At 43.4% G+C, this 19,175-nt stretch overlaps 1 protein-coding gene across 1 annotated transcript in view; it reads left to right on the forward strand.

Annotated features, from left to right (window-relative positions):
• LOC110530434 (PH domain leucine-rich repeat-containing protein phosphatase 1) overlaps window positions 1-19,175 on the forward strand; it is a 74,049-nt gene that overhangs the window by 51,844 nt on the left and 3,030 nt on the right. Inside the window, exons 3-16 of the mRNA XM_021613493.3 lie at window positions 837-962; window positions 1,506-1,654; window positions 3,885-4,031; window positions 6,620-6,847; window positions 8,172-8,374; window positions 8,617-8,677; window positions 11,938-12,033; window positions 16,330-16,485; window positions 17,304-17,504; window positions 17,648-17,810; window positions 17,931-18,061; window positions 18,185-18,298; window positions 18,617-18,811; window positions 18,895-19,123. Coding sequence (XP_021469168.2) covers window positions 837-962; window positions 1,506-1,654; window positions 3,885-4,031; window positions 6,620-6,847; window positions 8,172-8,374; window positions 8,617-8,677; window positions 11,938-12,033; window positions 16,330-16,485; window positions 17,304-17,504; window positions 17,648-17,810; window positions 17,931-18,061; window positions 18,185-18,298; window positions 18,617-18,811; window positions 18,895-19,123 — 2,199 coding nt within the window. The remainder of the gene's footprint in view (window positions 1-836; window positions 963-1,505; window positions 1,655-3,884; window positions 4,032-6,619; window positions 6,848-8,171; window positions 8,375-8,616; window positions 8,678-11,937; window positions 12,034-16,329; window positions 16,486-17,303; window positions 17,505-17,647; window positions 17,811-17,930; window positions 18,062-18,184; window positions 18,299-18,616; window positions 18,812-18,894; window positions 19,124-19,175) is intronic.

Genomic DNA, 19,175 nt, shown 5'->3' on the forward strand with positions numbered 1-19,175 from the left:
CAAACATAACGGTGGTCATTATGGCCAAACAGTTCTATTTTTGTTTCGTCAGACCAGAAGACATTTCTCTAAAAAGTACAGTCTTTGTCCCCATGTGCAGTTGCAAACTGTAGTCTGGCTTGTTTGTTGGTTTTGGAGCAGTGGCTTCTTCCTTGCTGGGCGGCCTTTCAGGTTATGTCGATATAGGACTCGTTTTACTGTGGATATGGATACTTTTGTACCTGTTTCCTCCAGCCTCTTCACAAGGCCCTTTGCTGTTGTTCTGGGATTGATTTGCACTTTTCACACCAAAGTATGTTCATCTCTAGGAGACAGAACGCGTCTCCTTCCTGAGCGGTATGGTCGTATGGTGTCTATACCTGAATACTATTGTTGTACAGATGAACGTGGTACCTTCAGGCATTTGGAAATTGCTTCCAAGGATGAACCAGACTTGGAGGTCTACAATTTTGTTTTTGAGTCAAGCAAAGAGGCACTGAGTTTGAAGGTAGGCCTTGAAATACATCCACAGGTACATCTCCAATTGACTCAAATGATGTTAATTAGCCTATCAGAAGCTTCTAAAGCCATGACATCATTTTCGGGAATTTTCTAAGCTGTTTAAAGGCACAGTCAACTTAGTGTATGTAAACTTCTGACCCACTGGAATTGTCATACATTGAATTATAAGTGAAATAATAATAATAATAATAATAATAATAATAATAATTTGTGGAGTGGTTGAAAAACAAGTTTTAATGACTCCAACCGTATGTAAATTTCTGAATTCAGCTGTATGTCTTACCCTGAAGGTGTGTGTGTGTGTGTTTTCTCTTGCCCTAACGGTGTGTGTGCAGGTGGAGGAGGTGAAGAAGCACAGCCACTCCCTGGCGTTCAGCTCAGCAGGGCCCCAGAGCCAGACCTACTATGTCAGCTTTGACAGCTTCACTGAACACCTGCGCTGGCATAGACACGCGTCCAAGGTACATTCACACTGTGTGCAGAGGAGTACAGCTCTGAGTGACACAATATGAGATCCACAATAGCTTCCAGAGGTGTAACACATATATGCTCACTCTCTCATGATCTCTCCTCTTCCTCATCCGAAGTGATGTAGGCCAAAGCCAGAAAACCTATTTTCTAAATATTATCAGGGACGAGCATGTCATGGAAGCCCAGGGGAACACTCAGAATAGAACCTGGAACTAGGAGGAGGAGTGGCACAAGCACAAATCAGACTGTAGAGTAGCTAGTTAATCATGTTCAGTGTGGGGAGTATTGTAGAGTACGGAGGTAAGGCGAGTATTGTGGAACTGGATTAAGTATTCAGTAGGATGGGCCACTATGACAGACAGCAGTAGATGTGCAGTAGATAGTATGTGGCCTGTTTGGTCCTGTCTCACTCACGGTTGACATCCTGACTTTCTCATTGTAAAAAGCTTGACACACACACATCCCAGCAGTCGAGATAATCATGTTTGACACCAGGTTTCCCTTTCTTTCCATCCCCTCCCCCGGTGGGTCAGATGGTGTCCCAGAGGATCAACTCTGTGGACTTGTCCTGCTGCAGTCTGGAGCAGCTGCCTCCCAACCTCTTCTACAGCCAGGACCTCACCCACCTCAACCTCAAACACAACTTCCTCCCCACAGACCACCGTCTACACCAGCTACAGAGGTAGGTGGTACCATCCAGGGTAAAGGTCTGGGCTGGAATGATATGAGATTAGTTTTATGGCCTGGTACTAGGCTTGGCCTGGTAAGGTTGCACTGCCTTGACGGATCTGGGTATAGCATGGTTTGGCTGGGCCACAATAAGGTAGGGCTGGAGCTAGACTGTGCTCGACTAGACTGGACTAGCCTAAATTGGAGTGGAATTGTCAGAATAGTGCTGGGCTTAAGATGAATGAATAGGGTAGTGTCAGTCAGTTGGCTTAGGACAAGGCCTAGTAGAGCTGGCCTGAGCTGGGTTGGTCAGGACAGGGCCTAGTTGGGTTGGTTTGTCTACTAGAGTAGCCCAGACCTGTCTGCCTCTGCAGGGAGGCTTTTAATATGGCCTGCCTCCCTCCTTCACTCTCCCTCTCAGTACTCCTCAGAGGGCACCATCTGGCCCCAGATTAACCTAACAGGTGTAAAAGAAATGCCTGAAAGTAGATCCCCCCCCACATACTGATCTTGACCTGAAGAAAAAAAAATCTGGGAAGGTCCTGCACTGTCCAACCAATCCAGTAAATGTGAAGGAGGAGTTAAAATGGAGTGTCGCCTTGTTAACGTCCAAAAGCCTGTGTCACGTCCAGGCACTCTTTCCATTTTCCCTGAATACCGGAACAGACTCGGCAGTGGATAGCCCCAGATTAAAGCATACAGCCAAGATGTACTGTACAGTGTGTGTGGGTGTGCTCGCACACCAGTCACAGCCCATTTTAGGATACTAGCCAGAAAATGATTTGCCATTTAACTGCACGTGCGTGTCCTTGTACTCTGAGAGAAGAGCAGAGTGGGGAATTGTATGTGTGTGTGTGTGTGTGTGTGTGTGAGAGAGTATATTGGGGTGTGTGTGTGTGAGGTTGGTTGAAGGCTGCAGAACTGGGGCCTGGAGAATCCTGAAACAGTGGGTTCCTGTTTGATCATTGCAGATTAGAGTAGTGTGTGAATTTGCCCTTCCGACTCTGAATACACATTTGCTCTCTTCATTTGACCAGCTTCTCACAGCAGGAAAATAATCTTTCTGCAACAGGAAATGTGAAATATTATGTGGATAATAACTCATGGACATTTTTGTAGGGGTTGATACATTTTTTGTTAGGGCAAATCAAGTCTGACAATTAAGTGGAAATTAGAAACTTTAGAAGCCTACAAGTTTGCATTTCCTGTTACAACAACAGACTGATCAAATGATGAGAGAACATCTGTATGTGCCAGGACCAACAGGTTCAAGATGAAATGAGGCTCTGGCATGGCATATAAGGATTTGCTGTTTCATATTCTGGGGATAATTACCATTTAAAAGACAGACATGACAGATGAAAAGCTGCTAGTTTGGTGCCTAAAAGATGTGGTTGTTTATGTATGAGAGTTTAATTGCTACAGAGCATCCCTGCTGGTCAGACACAGACAGTTTTGTACTAATGAGTATGATATATACAATAGTGGAGAGCGAGAGGAATGGTAGTAATGAAAAGAGATGGTGTGAGATGATTACACAGGTAGTGTCTTTTCTCTCTCTCTCTCTCTCCCTCTCTGTCCCAGCCTCCTGGTCTCCCTCACTTAGCTGGAATTAAATGGCCATGCAAATCAGTACCCCTGTCATCTAGCTTCCCTTTTCCTCCTAACAAATGATGAAGGGTGTGCCTGCCAGCCTGCGAGCATGTGTGTGTGTGCACGTGTGTGCGTGCCTGCCTGCGAACATGTGTGTGTGTGCACGTGTGTGCGTGCCTGCCTGCGAGCATGTGTGTGTGTGCACGTGTGTGCGTGCCTGCCTGCGAGCATGTGGGTGTATTTGTTTGTGTGTGTGTGCAATTGAATGCATTACCAGACTAAAAGGCAGCAGACTTGTCTGTGAGGTTATCAGCTTTGATGCTAACATGGCAAACGGCCCATGAGGGGTGGGTTATGCATCCTCCCGTCCCCTAGGGATGACTTGACTGAAGGTCACTGATCTACTATAGGACATTAAGCCAAATGCCACTTGCCTCTGATGTTGCTACTGACAACACGCTCTGCTTGTTCTCAACATGACAATGTGAAGGTTTCCACTATGATGTGCTGAAGGTTCTGTTTCTATTTTCTTTTCAACTGTTGAGTCAGACCGCTGACATGGAGTCAGACCGCTGACTTCTTTCTCTCTACCCACATCTCTTTTCGCTCTCCTCTCACCACCACCCCTCTCTTCTATATCTCTCTGACAGGTTCTCTCGTTTGCGGAGCCTCAACCTGTCTAATAACCAGCTGGGTCAGTTCCCCATGGCCATCTGTGACATCTCCACCCTCACCGAGGTCAACCTCAGCTGTAACTACCTGACCAACGTGGACCAAGCTGTGGGATCCATGACCAAGTAAGATTCCAGAAGTGTCTAGGGGTCAGGGGGCATATACAGAGACACAGGCTCCTTCCCATGGCACCCTGTTTACCATAGTGTGTGATGCTTCAGACCAGAGCCTGCGGAGTTAACTTCATGGGGTGATATTTGGGACACATATACAAGGGGTCAGAGGGAATATACATAGATATCGAGGTAGATGTCACCCTTAACCACAGTTCTAGGATCAGATGACCTCACCCCTAACCTCCTAAAGAAGAAGACATATTTGACCCTGTATCAGTGGTTAGGGGCAGTATCCATCTACGCCAGACACTGTCAGGAGGCTCTCTGAAATGTTATGAATATATGAAATACAATAAATATTTAAGAGGTTATTGTCTGATGATCTGATGAAAAGGGATAGTAGTTCAGAGTGGGGCATTCATCTAGGACAGGAGAGAGAGACTGTGATAAGGTGATGCGTGCTTCCTCTCAGCAGCAGCATAGCTGAGCACCTCTCCTCTCATATGATGGAAGGATCTGGAAAACAGCCTATGGCTTCCCCAATAAGCCCTCTCGGCCTCAATGCTAATGCTGCCACCTACTGGCTGTAGCGAGGTTGACCTTAGTATCAGAATGTGGTGAAGAACGGTGTTCAATGGGGACTTAACAGTTTGTAGTGAAGCTCTTTTGATTTGTGCTTGATCACCATGCAGTGGAAAGGGATTCCTGAAAGAACAAGAGAAATGTCCGAAAAATCTGAACTGATTTGTACTCGGGGCTCTAAACTGCGACCATTTTGGTCGTATATAATCCTATATATTTTGCTGTGCTGCCTGATATTTTGGGAGCACCCGTGCGAGAAAACATTTTACCCATATAATAATTGTTGTAATGGTTAGGCTTCGCTGAACCGTTGTTCCAGAGTGCCCTAGAGGAAAGGTGTTACTGTGAAGGCTGCACCATTACCAAAAAGAAAAGTTTGTTTCTAGCGCAAACATTTCAAAAGATATGACCCATATTACCAGCGCAATGTTTTACATTCATAAACCATGTTGCGGGCCGTTCTAAAACTGCTCCTGTGCATTATGTGACACCTTGTTCAGTCATGTTACTTCTTTAGCTTCTTAGTTAACAACCTGGTTACGTTACCAGTACATCCAAACATGTGGGGCACAGAAATAAAAAGTGATAGCAAAGACAGAACAGTATGAAGATGGGCAGAAACTGCTTCTTCAATAGACATTCCCAGTAACGCTTGTAGGCGATGTCATGGCGAAATTGGCTAGCTAAGCTCATGCGCAGAAAAACGCAATCGGGGCTAATTGTCATATGGCTGACCCCATTTACACGTTGACTTTGTCCATCCACACCAGACGTGATCAGGACACGCAGGTTGAAGTTGAAATATCAAAACGAACCCTGAACCAACTATATTCATTTGGAGACAGGTCGAAACACATATGAACCATTCATAGACATGTAGCTAGCTAGCTTGCTGTTGCCAGCTAATTTGACCTGGAATATAAACATTGGGTTGTTATTTTACTTAACATGCACAAGGTCCCTTTTTTTTGTGGATCTTGGTTGATTTTTTTTTTTTACACATTTTGAATCACAAAATTGTGTGTTCTCTCAAATTAGGGATTTCAGTAACAGTTTCAGTCAGAAATTGATGTTATGTGGTGGTGGTGGTCGCTGCAGCATGGAGGAGAGAGGCAACCCGTGCTAGTAACAGTCACTCGTTGTAATTTTTTTTTTAAACACAGCGCAGCAAGTCTGAGCGCGGCCCAGCACAATTAAATCAATTGTGGTCAGACTCCCTCAAGTCATTTGTGTCTTAATTGAAACACATTGGATGTGTCTATATGGAAAAATACGCGTGTGAACAATCAGCACAACTCGGATATAACGTTTCTGAAATGCCACGTGCCTCCCCTTAATTCAGTGCATTTGCAACAACCTAACCATTATGACACTTATTCAATCAAATAAAGTTCACGTAGAAAATTAGAGATTACATGTTTTGTTGCCCAAATTCGACACTCATCATCCACCATACCAAAATTGCTCAGTTTGTGGACTTATTTTCATGAATAGATTTTGGGCAGAGTAAACCCTCTTGTCATAGGAAATTAATGAATGACAGATCTCTTGGATATTGTCACTCACAAACTTGACTTTCTTAAAGAGACCGTGTTCAATTTTCAATGTAATGCATCAATATATAAATAGTGCTTGTACACGATGTAGAAACCTAATATTCCACCAATGAATTTTGTAACTTCAATGACAAGGTTACAGGTCTTTACAGGGTTACATATATGATTCTAGGGTACAACGTGTACTTCAAAAGTAGCTTTAATTCATACAGTATCAGCCTAATAGAGGCTTATACTGCAATCAAATAAAACATGTATTATTTGTTGGTGCTCCGTAAATGTTTTGTTGTGCTCCTAACTTTTTAAAGCTGGGGGCACCCGCACCCTCTGAACTATATAACGCTTCTTCTATGTGCAGAGTCATTCTGATGCATTAGAAGTTTTTCACATGAAGTTAAAGTGCTATCTACTCACACCATGCTCTCCCTTCCGTCTCTCTCTCTCTCTCCCTCCCTTCAGTCTGCAGACGTTTCTCCTGGACGGTAACTGTCTGAGTGAGTTACCCAGTGAGCTGGGCTCTCTCCAGAGACTGGGCTACCTGGGCCTGTCCTTCAACCAGTTTACCCACGTGCCCCAGGTGCTGGAGCGGCTGACCTCCATGGAGAGACTGTGTATGGCTGGAAACAGCCTGGACACACTGGTGCTGCAGAGCTTCAGACTGCTCCGGTTCAAACATGTCGACCTACGGTATGCGGCTAGATAGATAGACAGGCAAGCAGGCAGAGACACTCTTGCACTCTTTATTCAGATCCTATCTCCAGTCACAGTGTATCTTCATAACAAGCAGATAACAGGCTTTGCACCCAGCCCAAACCATCTGGTGTCCCATTTTTTTCCCATTGCATGTACAGAAATGGCAGATGCATGGAGACTTGGTCACAAGATGAACACCAAGCGTCTTGTGATCTGATCGCAATGTATACCTAGCCGGAATCACGTCTAAACACCTGGTGGGAAACATTTCATCTCACTGATTTTGGTCACAATCCAATCACACAATGCTTATAATCCCATCCATGTGTAGACACGTTTGACTGGAGTTACAGCATCTCTCTATTGCAAAACTCAAACTGAGAGGAAGCTATACTGTATGAGTCGAAAACCAGACAAACAGACAGTCACTATGAAACAGAACCAGGCTAAACAGACGATGGGTATGGGACAGAACCCGACTAAACAGGCAAAGACACAGAGGTCAAGGTACATGTTGCCTTTAACCACAGATCTAGGATCAGATGATCTCACAGAATCAGGCTAAACAAACAGTCAGTATGGAACAGAACCACCCTAAACAGACAATTAGCTTGGAAAAGAACCAGGCTAAACAGACCGTTAGCTTGGAACCAGGCTAAACAGAGTCAGTTCGGAAAGTCTCGTAATTATTACTAGAGCGGTGTTCTCCCTCCTGCTTGGCAAAGAGCAGGCCTTGAGTGACTTAACATTATTTGTCTAGTTAATACATCACTCCTCACAGTGTTAGGAGATAATGTGTATTTTCTCTAGATCATGTTCTCAAGCTCAGGACCAAAGATCACACATGAGTGTAGATAGAGATGATGATGGTGATATGTGTTCTGTTCTTTTTGTCGGTGGGTGCAGCTTTTTCCAGTCTTGTACAAAAAAACGTAGAAATGTGCCAAGTGTCAGGTCAGTTAATGAGTAACCCTGATGGTGAATACACACTGATAGGGCCGTTGAGGTCAGACCTTAAACCTGAAGTATACCTTTGTTAAGTCACACATCCTATATGAAATATCAGACCATCTATTGAAGATTGATTCAATATACTTAATGTGTTAATTTCAATAAAACTCAGGTGTCAACCACAAAATGACAACCGGTCATCAAAGTTGATTTCAAATCGAATTCCCTTCAGTTGACAACTCTATCAAGTATCCATCCATACAGACATTGATTTTAATCTGACGTCTGTGTCCGGAGGGTTAATTATGCTACGGACCATACTGCCTACTGTACAGTTATGTGAGAGCTCTGACCTCTGTGCCATCAGGCTGAATAAGATCCGGGTGGTGGTTCCAGACGAGCCAGACCTGCTGAGACACGTGACCCAGCTGGATGTGCGTGACAACGGGCTGGAGGAGCTGGATGCCTCCCTGTTTCCCCACCTGGAGGTCCTCCACTGTGAGAGGAATCACATTGTCACCCTCAAGGCCAAGGGCTCTATGCTCAAGGCTGTCTACGCACAGAACAACGGTGAGTCCCCAGTTAGAGTCCATCTATGCCTGCTGTACTTGTAATAGTGTAGGTTGAAGTTGCCCCTAGACACTGATCTTGGGTCAGTTTAGCATTTTCCACACCAACAATTACAGTTAGGATTGGGGGAGTTGAAACAGCCTGTGTCATTCTCAATCTCCGTCACTGCATTTCTCTGTCACTACCTAGCTACAGTATCTGGTTCCATTTGTCATGTCACACATGCTTGTTGTCTTCTACAGATCTACAGGAGCTAGATGTCAGTCCAGTGCCATCCAACCTCACCTACATGGACATCTCCAGGTGAGGTCAATGCCCTCATATAAACACACTCAACATTGCTGAAAATACACAAACTCTCTTAAAACCTCCTCTGGATAGGACCCTTCATCTCAGTTTCCGCCTAAAATGACATACCCAAATCTAACTGCGTGTAGCTCTGGACCTGAAGCAAGGATATGCATATTCTTGATACTATTTGAAAGGAAACACTTTGACGTTTGTGGAGACGTGAAATTCATGTAACACAATAGATCTGGTAAAAACAGTGTTTTCTATTTGTTATTCATCTTTGAAATGCAAAGGAAAGGCCATACATTGAGATAGGAAGGATACTTTAGAAGTTGCCCACAACATACATTCAAGAATGAGAGAGCTACATAATATTTAGTATGAAGTCTCTCAGGTGTCCCTCACGAGTTTGCCCAAATTGGTACATTTTCTAGTACATAGCTGTAGAGAACATAAAAAAATGCTACCACTAGAATTCAAGTTTACTATTACTTATTTTATTGAACCTTTATTTTAACAGGGGGTGAGCCTGGCATTAAATACTTTTACAGATGAGCCCTGCATCAAACATCAAATACACAACACATATCTAAAAACATATACAGTTGAAGTCAGAAGTTTAGATACATTTAATCAGTTTTTCACAATTCCTGACATTTAATCCTAGTAAAAAATTCCCTGTCTTAGGTCAGTTAGGATCACCACCTTATTTTAAGAATGGGAAATGTCAGAATAATACTAGAGAGAATGATTTATTTCAGCTTTTATTTCTTTCATCACATTCCCAGTGGGTCAGAAGTTTACATACACTCAATTAGTATTTGGTATCATTGCCTTTAAATTGTTTAACTTGGGTCAAACATTTTGGGTAGCCTTCCACAAGCTTCCCACAATAAGTTGGGTGAATTTTGTCCCATTCCTCCTGACAGAGCTGGTGTAACTGAGTCAGGTTTGTAGGCCTCCTTGCTCGCACACGCTTTTTCAGTTCTCCCCACAAATGTTCTATAGGATTGAGGTCAGGGCTTTGTGATGGCCACTCCAATACCTTGACTTTGTTGTCCTTAAGCCATTTTGCCACAACTTTGAAAGTATGCTTGGGATCATTGTCCATTTGGAAGACCCATTTGCTACCAAGCTTTAACTTCCTGACTGATGTCTTGATGTTGCTTCAATATATCCACATAATTGTTCTTCCTCATGGTGCCATCTATTTTGTGAAGTGCACCAGTCCCTACTGCAGCAAAGCACCCTCACAACTTGATGCTGCCACCCCCGTGCTTCATGGTTGGGATGGTGTTCTTTGGCTTGCAAGCCTCCCCCTTTTTCCTCCAAACATAACGGTGGTCATTATGGCCAAACAGTTCTATTTTTGTTTCAACAGACCAGAGGACATTTCTCCAAAAAGTACCATCTCTGCCCCCATGTGCAGTTGCAAACCGTAGTCAGGCTTTTTTATGGCGGTTTTGGAGCAGTGGCTTCTTCCTTGCTGGGCGGCCTTTCAGGTTATGTCGATATACGACTTGTTTTACTGTGGATATAGATACTTCTGTACCTGTTTCCTCCAGCATCTTCACAAGGTACTTTGCTGTGCTGGGATTGATTAGCACTTTTCGCACCAAAGTAGGTTCATCTCTAGGAGACAGAACGCGTCTCCTTCCTGAGCGGTATGACGGCTGCGTGGTCCCATGGTGTTTATACTTGCGTACTATTGTTTGTACAGATGAACGTGGTACCTTCAGGCATTTGGAAATTGCTCCCAAGGATGAACCAGACTTGTGGAGGTCTACATTTTTTTTCTGAGGTCTTGGCTGATTCCTTTTGATTTTCCCATGATGTCAAGCAAAGAGGCACTGAGTTTGAAGGTAGGAGTTTGAAGGTAGGCTTGAAATACATCCACAAGTACACCTCCAATTGACTCAAATGATGTCAATTAGCCTATCAGAAGCTTCTAAAGCCATGACATCATTTTCGGGAGTGTTCCAAGCTGTTTAAAGGCACAGTCAATTTAGTGTATGTAATCTTCTGACCCACTGGAATTGTGATTAAGTGAAATAATCTGTTTGTAAACAATTGGTTGAAAATGACTTGTGTCATGCACCAAGTAGATGTCCTAACCGACTTGCCAAAACTATAGTTTGTTAACAAGAAATTTGTGGAGTGGTTGAAAAACGAGTTTTAATGGCTCCTACCTAAGTGTATGTAAACTTCCGACTTTGTGTGTGTGTGTGTGTGTGTGTGTGTGTGTGTGTGTGTGTGTGTGTGTGTGTGTGTGTGTGTGTGTGTATATATATATATATATGAGAATAGGCAACCATTTGAACAACTGCATTAGCATGAGAAGCAAAAATGTATTTTACTATCTAAAAGTGGATATTTTCCTTCCAAAAACACTTGTGGAAGAGAACGAACCGCTGTGTAACTTAAACTACCGTGCGTCCTGTTTGCTTTCACCCTTAGAATGCACACTGTTGTGCACAGCTCTAGCATGATGGCTGTTTGTCATACAAAGGGTGTTCACATACTGCTGGAATGTCCAGCTCATTGGCTATCTAGATAGCTATGTTTCAAAATGATAGGTGGACATTGGACCAAGACACTGTCAATCAAGTGACCACCGCTAGTCTCATTGGTGCGTTAATGATGGCTGACCTTCATGGGCTAATTGACGTGTTGTGTAGCCAATATGTAATGTAGAATGATGAAACAGGTTTGGTTGCCTTCTAGAGTGTCTTAGAATTGCACTGAAACTGAATTTGACCAGGTTAAACAATGTTTTTCCAATTAGATTTCATAAGTTGTTTTGTTGAAAGAGTTGAAATTCATGCAAAACACTGTATACAACATGGATCGTGTTAGGATATAAAAAATGTATTTTATCAAACAAAACTATCCTATATTTTATATCTGGGACCCTCAGGGTGACAAATCAGAGCAAGATTACTGAATGTAAGTACATTATTTACCTTCAGAGGTGAATGTATCAAACCAGTTGCCATGATAAGTGTTTTGTTGTTGTGCACTCTCCTCAAACAATAGCATGGTCTTTTTTTCGCTGTAATAGCTACTGTAAATTGGAAACTGCAGTTAGATTAACAATCATTTAACCTTTCTGATGATATAAGACATGTTTATGTCCCTGAAACATTTACAACACCATTCTAGTCACATATCGCATATGGAGCAGCAACTGTAAGAGGTTAAACCCAACATTCTCACAAAGTCTCCTCAAACCTGACCCCTCTCTCTCTCTCGCACCCTCTCTCTTTCTGTAGGAATCATATGGAGGCTGTCCCAGAGTGGCTGTGTGAGATAAAGAAACTAGAAGTTCTGGACCTCAGCCACAACCTTGTTACTGAGCTCCCAGCACGGTCGGTCTCTCTATCACTCTCTCCCATCATATCTCTCTTTCACTCACATTCTCTCTCTCACAGCATAGTCAGTTTCTCTCCATGTTCCCTGCTCCCAATGTCTCACTACTGTCAAAGCTATCTTTCTATTCTCCCGATGGCTCTGTCTCAATTATTAAACAGCTTGTCTGCTTCCATTCATAATCACTAATGTCAAAGCACTGGACGGGTATTCCACCATGTTGATTCAACCTCTCATGTCCTGCCAGATCAGTGATCATGGAGGGAAGGACACAAGGAAAGGAAACAAGGATGCTCATTCAAACTGTTGAGACACAACCAGTGGTCTCATTGACTCCTCCAGCCACATGGCATTGTGTATAGAACAATGAAAGTAAATGGAATATTGCAAATCTGTGTGCCCTGCTCATGGACAGTACTGTCCCTCACCAAGCACAATAGATCAACCTGATAGTTACAACCATCCCATTCTCTCTAACTCTCTTTTTCTATCCCCCCTCCCCACATTGTGAGAAAAACATCTTAGTGCCCTCCCTCTTGATAGCGGAGACCATTTTTTCACATTTTAGAGTTCATTTTATTCAATTCTGCACATTTTGCCATGGGGTATATAGAAAATGTTGTAGTTTAATCAACGTTTTCTGCAATTCTATATATTTTACCATGGGGTAGATAGAAGATTTAGCAATTTTATAACTAATTTCATGTAATTCGCTAGCTTATTTCCTGCAATTTTGCCATAGGGTGGAGAGAAATGTTTACAGTTTTCTGACTGAGATTGACTAACAAAATCAATGGGGGCCCCCCGGCCGGTAATTCAACCATGACAACAAGTTTAGATAGCTGACCTCTAGCTTAGCAATGTAAAAACTGCTGCTGCACAACCAAATTTAGATATTGTACTATTCTATCTCGCAACAGTAAGTTGAGAACCCCGACTGAGTTCCCCCAAAATTTCAAATGTCAAAATTAATATTTGGGGGGGGGGGGGGGGGGGGGTTGATCCGAGGGCCTTCAAAAGGGGGGCCCCGCGGGCTACGAGTTGCCCATCTCTGCTTCAGATGATCCTTCCTTCTCTCTCTCCCTTTCCCTCTCTATACACAGTTCAAAACACATTTTAGACACACACTCACACACACCGACCCCATTAGACCAGCTGTACTGTGACACTGCATGCGTGTTTGCCTAAACTGGGTGGGAATAGAAGGCATGATGGGGGTGGGGCAGGGATGTTGACGTGGAAACAGAAATGAACAGTACCTCTAGTAGAGCCTGCAGCTGAAATTCATTCTGACACTTCCTGAGTAGAAAATAGAACTGTACAGTGCATCTCTTACAAGCGTACTTTCCATGTCCCCAATCCTTTGTCTTTAGGGACAGTTAAACATTTACTGGGGAGGGCTGGTCCAACTGGAGGTGGCCCCCCGCAACATTTAAAATAGTTTCAAACGACTCTCCCCTTGTACTGTAAAAAAATAAGTGCACACCCTTCCCCCTCATATAATGAATTGAAAATGATGTGTACGACGACATGTAACAACTGTAGCAGCTCTGTGTTTATAAATGTGGATATTGACTTTGCCACTTCAGCATGCTTTTGTGGCGCCGTCGATGCTGTGCGGGGCTAAGGGCCAGAAGCTTGAGGTTTTGCCTGTTTAATCCATTTTAAAATAAGCCTGTAACATAACAAAATGTGGGGAAAGGGTCTGAATACTTTCCGAATGCACTGTACACTATGATCAGAGCCTGCTGCAGAGAATGATCAGTTAGGTGGAACAACATTTTTATTAGGGCGGCGAATAGCCAGGGACCTCACGGTACAATATTATCACGATACCTAGGCACCGATATGATACAGTATGTATTGCTATTCTCATGGTTCTATATGTATTGCGATTCAATACCGGGATTTTATTGCGATTTGGTGTTACAAACATATTGCTCACCATATTTTTGCTACAGAGGGACAAGAAAATGAGTTTTGATCAGCCATGGAAATGAATGTGCTGAAAACACATGGGCTCCCTATTTAAAAATAAGATGGAGAACAGGCTACAGTATGAAGGAGTTTTGGTGCAGGTACAGGCAACTAGCGCCAAAATAATATTGCGATATTGTCAATACTATATATCGTCAAAAATAATATCCAGATACGTAACTGTAGTAATTTCTTCCCCCATCACAAATTTTTCTGCTAGATTTATAATTATATTAAAAGTTTCAACAAATTCAACACATTTTCCAACAACAGGCATCTGTGCCAAAGGACCATAACCAATAAGCAAAGCATACCAACTTCAGCTGCTTCAACATCATGGTTTGTGTTTTCAACACCACAATCTGCAAAGTTTGGATGCTTAATTATATTTGGGACGAATGTACGCAGGTAGCCTACAGGATACTTTTTAAGTGGCCTAATCAGCTTAAAAGATTGTGACTGGTTGTGTTTATGCCACACATAAAATGTAATACATTTTCAAAGTTAAATGACAAATATTTTGACAATGTTGAAACGTTACGGGTTCTACAGTAGGTGCACCAGGGATAGCCGCTCGCATTGGAGAGGAGGCAGAGCACGTTAAAGGACAAAATCCACCCAAAACATCATTCCTATTAGTTATAATAACATGTGAGAACAATGTGAGAACAATATTTTTTGTGAACAAATGTTTCATTTTGTCGTTATAATAAGGCTGGTAGCAACATGTGAAAATCATTGTGTAAATCTGTTGCAGCTCAAGTCGACTATAAAACCCACAATGCAATGCTCTCTCTATGGGCTGGCTGGCTAGCCAGCTAGGTAGCGAGCTAGCTAGCAAACGTATCTACACACAATAATACCAAAGTCAATATCAGCATGTCGCTAATTAGCTGTAAAATCTCCTAAACAAACTGCAATTCCAATTTAGGAGTCTACAATCTCACATTGTTCAACCTGCAGATCGATGTGCCTCACAGAGTGGAGTCTAACATTCACAACGGCACCATGCAAGGCACCCTGAGGCAGACAAATATGAGAAATGTGTTATACCCTCCATTAAATCGCTCATTTCTCGGGGTAGGAAAATCGCTAAAATATGATCAATGGCTCATTCGAGAGAAGTCAGATTTTGAAGACGTCATGTATGATCGACGTTTTTGTGATCTAAAAGTCGTGTTCGATATTCACTTCCAGTTTAGTGAGAGCGACTTTATCTCAATGCTACGTGGTACCGGCCAAATGTCTTTCTGCTTGAACGGTAATATCTCAAATACACATGGAAACATGAATTGACCCAGAGAATCAATATAACATTGCTCAGAGATGCACCAAAAACAATATAACATTCAAAATGGGTGAATCTTTACTTTAAGCTTTCCTGAATAACTGGGCCTGCTGGGAGCGTATGTGGCCAGATTATTATAGAACGATTTAGGAAAATAATGATGCAACAGCACATTTCTCAGTATCAGAACTGAAAACACAGCCAGACTGACCTTCTACACTGCCTTTCGAGACCATTATAAACTGTTGAGAGTAGACTAACAACTGATCCAAATTAAAATTACAGGGCTTTTGCCACGTTATTCAAATAACATATTCACTGCCGTTTACAGCCTAGAGTAGAATTCTGTACTTGCTTGATAACAATAATGCAATTATTCATTGCAATGTGTTCTAGGCAAGTCTAGGTAAGATAATTGTATCGTCCCTAAACAAGACCAATAGGGAAGCTGTTTGAGCTGCGTGTCTCATGTCTTCACTGTTCTTTCATGCGCAATGACGCACCTGGTCTCTACACTTATATTGAACATTTGTGCAGCTTTGTAGGATTGCAAGTTAGCATATTACAGATCTGGACAAACTATCCACCTACCACTATTGTCACTTCGAAAGGTGGATAGAGGGCAGGATAGACAGTTAGACTGGTAGACTATATTGGCCTGTGGTATAGTTAGTATGTGGAGAAGTGCAGTGCATAATGGAACCTCCAAAACATATTGATATAGGGGAGGTGCATGCAAGCAGATGAGAACATATGTTTACAATGGAAGACATTTTTAGTAAAACCTGCACATTTGTGAATGTGAACCCAGGAAATAAAAGCACTACCCTCCCCTGTTATTTCACCTTTCCTTAACTTTTTTTATTAGTGCAGATGGCAGAAAAGAGAAGAGGAAGCCACTTTAAGCTATTGAGATGCAGCTCTTGTTTCTCTCCCTGTCTGACTTTGACTATTGAGATGCAGCCCATTGTTACAGTGACACTGTTACTGATTGTGATAATGATGTCTCTCCACTCCCCCCTACTGGCAGGTTGCTGTGTAGCAGCAGTTTGAGGAAGCTGAGTGCAGGACACAACCACCTGCAGAAGCTGCCTGAGAGAGTAGAGCGCCCACTACTGGAGGTATTAGACGTACAACACAACCAGCTAGCAGAGCTGCCCTGCAACCTCTTCCTCAAATCTGACAGGTAACACAATATTATAGACATACACTGTGTACAAAACATTAGGAACACCTTCCTAATATTGAGTTGCACTCCCTTTTGCCATCAGAACAGCCTCAATTAGTCAGGGCATGGATTACAAGGTGTCAAAAGCGTTCCACATGGATGCTGGTCCATGTTGACTCCAATGCTTCCTACAGTTGTGTCAAGTTGGCTGGATGTCCTTTGGGTGGTGGACCATTCTTGATACACACGGGAACTGTTGAGTGTGAAAAACCCAGCAGCGTTACAGTTCTTGACACATTCAAACCAGTGCGCCTGGCACCTACTACCATACCAAGTTCAAAGGCACTTATATCTGTTGTCTTGCCCATTCACCCTCTGAATGGCACACATACACAATCCATGTTTCAGTTGTCTCCAGGCTTAAAAATCCTTCTTTAACCTGTCTCCTCCCCTTTATCTACACTGATAGGAGTGGATTTAACAGGTGACATCAATAAGGGATCATAGCTTTGGATTCACCTTGTCAGTCTATGGCATGGGAAGATCAGTTCTTCCTAACATTTTGAACACTATAATATAGGATGTTAAAACTTCAATGAATGTGATTACATGGTAGTGAATGAAACTCATTCAGTGTGTTAAAAAAATAAATGAATTACATGCTGGTATTGTTGAGATAACATATGACCTGTGTTTGTTTCAACAGAGCATGATGACAAGAGGTCAACTATTACCCAGTTATTGACTAAACATGTTAATACTGTGACAATTTATTACACCGGCAGAATATGTGTAATGGTTGAAAGACTAACACCTGGGCTCACTTCCTGTTTCAGTTTGCGGTGCCTGAATGCCTCGGCCAATAAGCTCGAGCACCTGCCTCCCTCCAGCCTATCAGAGGAGAGCAACAGCATCCTCCAGGAACTGTACCTCACCAACAACCGACTGACTGATAAGTGTGTTTCCTTACTGACGGGACACACACACCTCCGAGTACTACACATGGCCTACAACTACCTGCACACCTTCCCTGCCAGGTGAGTGGATAGATGTAGGCTACATACTGTATACACACACACACATAAAATAACTGTTGTTACTCTCATTTTTCTTTTTCTACCACACTTACAATATACTGTCTCTTCTAGGTACATATTCACTGACTTTTCCTCCTCTGTAGTAAAATGGCAAAGTTGGAGGAGCTGGAGGAGGTGGACCTGAGTGGGAACAGGCTCAAGACGGTGCCCACCACCATCATGAACTGCAGACGCATGCACACACTCATTGCCCACTCCAACACCATAGAAGTCTTCCCTGAGGTCATGCAGCTTATGGAGATGAAGGTAGGACAGTCAGGCAGGCAGGACATGCGCACGCGTGTGTGTGAATGCATGTATATTCATGTGTGCGTGTGAGGATGGTTGTATATTTCTGTGTGTTTTAACCCTCTCCTCTCTCCACAGTGTGTAGATCTGAGCTGTAATGAGCTGAGTGAGATCAGCCTGCCTGAGATCCTGCCTCCTAAACTCCAGGAGCTGGACCTGAGTGGCAACCCTCGCCTCAACCTGGACCACAAAACCCTGGAACAACTCAAGTAAGTCTTCTATTAGTGTAGACAAATTGTGAGTAAAGATTAATTTAATTATTTTGTTTGCCTGTGTACCTGTTCCTGCACTGTGATATTTTTATTAAGTATCCTCTCTCCTCCTTGTTGCAGTAACATCCGCTGTTTCCGCATCGACCCGCCCCCGACCTTCTCAACCAATGAGGCGTCAGGTGGGCCGGCTGTGTGGAGTCATGGTTACACAGAAGCCTCGGGTGTCAAGAACAAGTGAGTAACATACACATGATACATACACATCATGTGTGAACCATATGGGTCACCACGGGGGAGCTTTCATATGTGAAAAACAAGCAAGGTTACCATGGCGACTAAGACGAACACGTCAGTCGGTGAGGTCAATGTGGGGGCAGTAGAGTTAGTGTGTGAAACAAGAGGCTGGAGATGTGGGTGCATGCACACGTCCATGCGTTTGTGTGTGTGAGAGAGAGATGCGAATGCTGTGGAGCTACAGTAAGTCTTAAACTCTCAACAACCTCAAGGGAATATTATTCACGTTTTGCACGTGTATTCCTATCTCTCTCGCAGGCTGTGTGTGGCTGCCCTGTCGGTGAACAGTTTCGGTGGGAGTCGTGAGGCCCTCTATGGGGTGTTTGATGGAGATAGGAACGTGGAAGTGCCCTACCTGCTGCAGTGTACCATGAACGATGTGCTGGCCGAGGAGCTACACAAGACCAAGAGTGAAGAAGACTACATGACCAACACCTTCCTCGTCATGCAGAGGTTAGTATGGACACACACATACACACAACTTCTTATTTAGACAGTATCAGAAATTCAACCTTCTCATATTCTCTGTGCCACAGGAAGCTGGGTACGGCAGGGCAGAAGCTGGGTGGCTCGGCGGCCCTGTGCCACATCAGACACGACCCCACCGACCCGGGCGGCTGCTTCACCCTCACCGCTGCTAACGTGGGCAAGTGCCAGGCCATCCTGTGTCGAGACGGCAAGCCACTGCCCCTCTCCCTCCTGCACAACGTAGGCCTGGAGGAAGAGTACCGACGCATCAGACAACACAACGCCATCATCACTGAGGTACATAGGGAGGGGTTTGTTTGTGTGTGTGTGTGTGTGTGGCCTAGTTCTT

Source organism: Oncorhynchus mykiss, chromosome 8 (genome assembly GCF_057628025.1).
Source record: "Oncorhynchus mykiss isolate SJ-2025 chromosome 8, ASM5762802v1, whole genome shotgun sequence".
Classification (NCBI taxonomy): Eukaryota; Metazoa; Chordata; class Actinopteri; order Salmoniformes; family Salmonidae; genus Oncorhynchus; species Oncorhynchus mykiss.